This window comes from Nannochloropsis gaditana, assembly GCF_000240725.1.
Source record: "Nannochloropsis gaditana CCMP526 unplaced genomic scaffold scaffold666, whole genome shotgun sequence".
Lineage (NCBI taxonomy): Eukaryota > Eustigmatophyceae > Eustigmatales > Monodopsidaceae > Microchloropsis > Microchloropsis gaditana.
Genome location: NW_005803287.1, coordinates 3,490 through 9,192, shown reverse-complemented (window position 1 = coordinate 9,192; position 5,703 = coordinate 3,490). Strand labels below are relative to the sequence as shown.

Here is a 5,703-nt window from a genome sequence, read left to right as displayed (position 1 = left end):
CCCCTTCTTCCCTCCTCACAAACCACCCTCGCGCGCACCCGCCGCAAAGCCCTGGCTTTTGCGAGTCCAAACACCCTCTCCTCCCCCTCCAGGACATCGACACACTCCTGGTAGCCTCGGGCACGTGCCACGCCCACGGGCAACAAACCGCCCCCTCCGGGTATCCTGGGGTTGCCGCCTTTCTTCAACAATGCTCGAATCGCCCCTGCGCAGCCCCAAAGGGCGGCCCGGTACAAGGCCGTGCTCCCATCGTCGTCTCTCGAGTCCACGTCTACCCTGGGGTTGGCCAAGAGGACGCGGACCACGCCCACGTGGCCCTCGCTGGCCGCAACCGACAACGGGCACCAGCCACCTTTACGTTTCAAGGTCGGGTTCGCGCCTTTTTCCAGAAGGAGGGACACCACATGGACGTGGCCACGTCCCGAGGCTAGGTAGAGGGCCGTGCGTGATTTTCCTTCCTCCGCCTGGTCGATGTGCGCGCCGCATTCCAGGAGGAATGAGACAATGTGCGCGTGCCCACAGTAACTCGCCCACATAAGGGGGGTGACGATCCGCTGGTAATTCGCCTGGAAAGAAGGGAAAAAAAGACGAGTGAGACCCTTCTCGCAGTAATAACAGCTTGTGAATCTCCCGCGCATTGTATCGCCCCTTATTCCTCACTTGGCTCGGGTCCTCCTGTACCATGGCCATCATTCCGTCCAGGTCCCCAGCTCGTGCATAATAAAGGATGGTATCTGGTCCATGGGCCTCTATGTCTCTGCCAAGACCGTTTGCACTGCTTATACTGCCGTCCTGCTCCCTTCTCATGCTGTACTAGACTCTTGAAAGCTTTGAATCACGATCTTCCGAAGGGGAATCAAGTCAACTGCTGCGGTCTTGGAAGTCAAAAGGCTATGCTGACGCCTATGGCTAGAATTATTGTGTATGAATAGACAAATGTCGAGAAATGATTCATCAAATTCAAAAGAAACTCTAGGAAAGGGGCCGACGAGCAGCAAACGGGGTTGAAGGTAGGCATACTGGAGTCTACAGCAACTCAATACATAAAGAGTCATCACTTTGAGTCTCAATGACAACATCATCATCCAAAGTTGCACCTATCCTTCACAGCTATATATACATGCCGTCTCTTGGTGGACCGTTCCCGTTCCTACGAATGTGACAGTCCAAAGGAGATGACATGGACGCAAGAACCTCCTCCCAAGCGGGTTGACCTGAAAGCCAAAGTCAGGCATGAGGTCGATGTCCACTCAGGAGACCTGGACCACAGTTAAACGCCTCCCAAAGTATTCAACCCTCGTAAGAATTACCCGCTTTCAATGCTTTGCGCAATTTGTCGACTTCAGTGTTGCAAAGAGATCCGGTCTGGGGCGATGGGAGGGCAACGCCTGGCCGAGCGAGTGCAGTCGCGTCACTGATGTGATCGGCAACGGCACCCGCAGCCCATGCGATGATTGGACAGCGGATGCGCCTAGTATAATGACACTGTCTTAATCCGTTCTAAACTGAACATTCCTGCCAACGAGGCATCCAGTGGCAGGGGAAAGGAGAGGCAGCTTCTGCGTGCCAAAAAGTATCTTTAATCAATATGGGCCGCGTTTGGCAGGAGTGGCACTCTCCGCACGCACAAGATCCGCCCGTATGAAGAGAAGCAATAAGTTAACTGCTTTCGACTTCATTTTGTAGCGTTTGGCGCACCTTAGTCCTATTTGGCCAACTTACAGCGCAAATGGAGGACATTTCTCTCTCCTACACTATCTCTCTAGCTTTTGTCCTGCGGTTTATTTCATTTTCACACCAGTCCGTGTGTTCAGAGGGGTAACTTCCTCACGTTTTGGAATAAGAACTCATAAATCTAAGAGACATTCCTTTTGACTTGTTTTAACGCTTCAATGTATTTGCCGCTCTTCCCTTTTTCGAGATACCCCCAAGGTTTTTCCCGGAAAGTCGAAATAGCTTGGAGGCTTGAATCTTATATTTGAGTTTTGTTTGGATCTTATGGTGATATGAGACAGAGTTGGGAGGAACGCTGTAGAAAATAAGCCTTCTGCATGTCCAATGAAGTACATGAGTGCCTGCTCTTTTTCAAGACACACGTTGGTGATAACTTGGGTAAGCGACATGGCGTCACTGAAAGTTCCGCGAGTCAGTGCGACCCGCATATACCATCCTTATTCAGTCCGCCTTTGTCTTAAATCAGATGACAGCAATTGTGGAAGACGGACATGCAATATTTAGCTGAGTGGTCGAGCAAAGCACTCGGATTAATTCTTATTATCTGGATTTTCTAAATTTTAGCATTCTAGTAGGAGACCTAATCAATACATCGAGGCTTACTTTTAATTTTAATTCGCTCTTTTCTTTTCTTTTTTTTTAAACTGTTTTTTTTTTAACTGTGTGGCCATTAGAGAATGCGTGGATGCGCTACTCTTCATCGCATTGTAAGAGGATTCAGTAAAAAGGAATCCGTGCCTCCGAGTATGGACTTTGTATTGTGCCAAATATCCTTTTTTTCCAAACGTAGCATCCACACCCCATCTCAGTAAGGCAAAGAATTCATAATTTAATGTATGTCTTCAGATCGTACGTGTGAAAGCATGGATCGCAGTCTTCAAGATAGCACGAGAGGGAAAATGTGAGCGGTCACCACTTGTACACTGTAGTAAGCCTTTGGTTGAATGCAAACCAAATATGAATATATTGACGATTAAATTAAATGAAATTAGGCGGGGAACAAAAGGAAGTCACGGGTAAATAAAGAATATATACTTAAGGTTCAGATTCTGGGTAACAACGACACGACAATTTTAAAATTTGAATTTGCTGAACGTTTCTCCCTTCCCTAAGAAGTACGCGCCGTTGCTTGTCTAAAAGGTGGACTGGAAACTCTTCCGATACAGCAAATATAGGCCCATTCGAGCATCTTAATCACACATATGCATATGTTTTTCTATGGTATTGATATTTTCTTCGCCCCTGGAAAAATATGTCAGGCTGTCAGACACGCAGGTGTCCGCGGGAGCAACGCCCATTAATAGAGAATTTGCATCCCCCAACCCTTCCTCTTCGGGACCGGCTAGTTTGTTTAATGTTGATAGCCCATCGTATTCGGTAGTCGACGCATCCTCGTTTCTGAACGTACTTATCAGCTCAAACACGTTTCCTCTTTGTACACAGGCAAGACACCATGGGGGGAAGGTGTTCCCGGTTGCCCGACGAGCAAATCAACACGCCACAGGTATGTAGTACCCGAGGAGAGGGACAGCGGTAATGAGCAAAAGTAGACTGGAGCAACGCAGCGTGATATGTATATGACTTTCATTGTATAGGACTATCCATTGTCCATTAAACATTAAGTGTTGATATGCTTGCATTGCTTTTATTTCCGCATGCCATATCATCGGTCACGTACGTTTCTCTCCCCCCCTTGCAGCTTACTACAGAGTCGTACGAAATCCCTTAATGAAAATGAGGCGCTTCCACTCACAGATATACTTAACTTGTCTCTCCTCTCTGGTGGCAGGTTCCGCGCTCGAGTCGTATCAAAGAGGACTGTCCTATTCACGGCAAGAACGGGTTCATTGCCAGATCCTCGAGTGGCGACAATGTTGTGGACGAGGAAGACCGACAGTCAAGCCACGCACGAAAACAAGATGTGCTGCAGAAAACCAGGCTCCCCTTGCGAAGGGCCTTCAGGTCTCGTACAACCAACAAGATAAGCGGGAAGGCGGAGATCAGCCTGCTCCGACCTGCCCACCTGTACGCTGCCGGGGATGTGGCCGCATTGCAAGTGGAAGTACAAGTCCCTATCCACAAGTCTTTCGAGCCGGGAACGAAGGTTTTCATGCCCGATAACGGGTACTGGAAGGAAAGCTCTGTCTCTGTGCCCGATGGCTTGTCCCCGGGGGACGTCGTCACGGTGGAATTATTGGCGGAACCGAAACGTTCCAAAATGACGTTAAAGGACGTCAAAGCCGACATCGAGCTCCGGGTGACGGGTCCCAGCGTGACTCCTGGCGGACCAGAGATGATCATTTTGCGGCAATACGTCGCCTTTGACGGTATTGATTTTGCGGGAGACTTGTTTCCCATCCCGCTTTCCCCCTCCTTGGGAACCGCCCCTTTACTTCTGTACATTCTGGGGGCGGAGCAGGCGGGCAAAACCACCTTTGTCGAGAGCCTGCGCAACGTTTTGGCTTCGGCAGAAACGGACATGCCCCCCCCTCAGACCTCGATAGTACCGACCACCGAGATCACTCGCCTCGAGCTCAATGCGGAAGCGATCAGTCCTCGTTTCCGGGCGCCTCTGACGGCCCGTGTGACAGAGATCCCATCCTCCATGGTCCTGGCTCCCACGGACGCAGACAAAGCTTCCATGGAACGCCTCTTGCCTGCGGGGCATGGGGCGCTGGTCTTCGTGGCGGCCGACGAGGTGGAGACGGCGCCTGCCAAGATGGCTGGCCTTCAAGCTTCGATTCAACAGCTCAAGGCGCAAAATTTCAACCCCCTGGTGGTCCTGACCCGCATGGACAAAGTAGAGCCCCTGGTTGCGGCGGATCCCTTTAATTGGTCCCTGAAAAAAGTCTCCCACGTGCGTCGGCGCGCGAGCCAATGTCTGGGGGTCTCCTGGGCCAATACTCTGGTCTTTGTCCCCTATGCCGCCCCTCGCCCGGCCATGCGGCCAGAGGTGGCAAAAGCGAGCATGCGCACCGACGTGATTATCAAGGGGAAGAAAGCGTCCTCGATCTTGGACATGAGGGAGGATACGGTCCGGGAGGAAGGGATGGAGCGGTCCTTTGCCATCGACAAATTGGTGCTTTTCATCGCCAAGGCGGGTTTGGAAGTGGCCCAAGAGAAAATGGAAGGCAGGGTGAGAAGAAGCAGTAGCGCTGGGAGCGCAGGTTTGGGGACCTGGACGGGGGGACGGATCACTGCGACGCCCAAGACGGACATGTCCATGACCAAGACGGCGCCCTCCGATGCTATGCTTGCGACGCGGCAACAGACGGTAGAATTGGACGGCTCCTTCTCCTCCAACTTCCCGACACTGTCTGCCAGTACCCCTCAGCCATAACTGTGGGGAAAATATTGCCTTTGTTGCGTAAAAATTGTGTCCTGCGTAAGCTGGAACATCGTAGTATGCCAAACGATATTCGTATTCGCATGAACGGTATACCGTGGGACTGGGGCACCATCTTTGAAGAATGGGGATTCTGTTCACCTAAACTGTAGGATCATTGACATGGGGATGGGATCAACTGAAAGCTCCAAGGTTTTGATTGAGAGAGATTATGAAGTGATGAATGCCGACCACGCGGGAGCAACGTAGAGGCGGACCTCTGGGGAGGTTGTCAAAACAAAAAATGAAGCGCTTCATCGACATCCTTTGGCCTCCCTCGCTTCGCATGGCGCTCACTCCGTGCACCATCATTGATTTATCCTTAACGATCTCCCATTCGTGTCGCGCACTGCGGCTTTCGTGTCTTCCTGCCATTGTTAATCTCTTGCTTGTAGGGTCGTCGAAAAGATCGGAAACGCCCGTGTAACGGTTTTTAGGAGCCCCTGGTACGCGGAAGAGGAAGAAAGGACAATTTTGCTATAATGGAAGCTTTAGTCCGCGACTTTGTCGAGGACTTAGTACCTGGCAAGAGAAATTATCAAGATTTGACCGGGAGGGACAGCAAAGTCGTCCCGTCACATTCA

At 51.0% G+C, this 5,703-nt stretch overlaps 2 protein-coding genes across 2 annotated transcripts; one reads left to right on the top strand and one right to left on the bottom strand.

Annotated features, from left to right (window-relative positions):
- Window positions 1–184: 184 nt before the first annotated feature.
- Window positions 185–911, bottom strand: NGA_0458500 (ankyrin unc44; the record flags this gene model as incomplete). The annotated part of the gene is made up of 3 exons (XM_005853971.1): window positions 661–911; window positions 276–566; window positions 185–205 (listed from the first exon to the last, which is right to left on the bottom strand). The coding sequence occupies exons 1-3, from the start codon at window positions 805–807 to the stop codon at window positions 185–187; spliced, it is 459 nt and encodes a 152-aa protein (XP_005854033.1). The 5' UTR covers window positions 808–911.
- A 2,262-nt stretch (window positions 912–3,173) lies between these two features.
- Window positions 3,174–5,384, top strand: NGA_0458600 (uncharacterized protein). Its single transcript, XM_005853972.1, has 2 exons — window positions 3,174–3,238; window positions 3,524–5,384. Exons 1-2 carry the CDS (start codon window positions 3,188–3,190, stop codon window positions 5,072–5,074), a joined length of 1,602 nt encoding a protein of 533 aa, XP_005854034.1. The 5' UTR covers window positions 3,174–3,187; the 3' UTR covers window positions 5,075–5,384.
- Window positions 5,385–5,703: the final 319 nt, after the last annotated feature.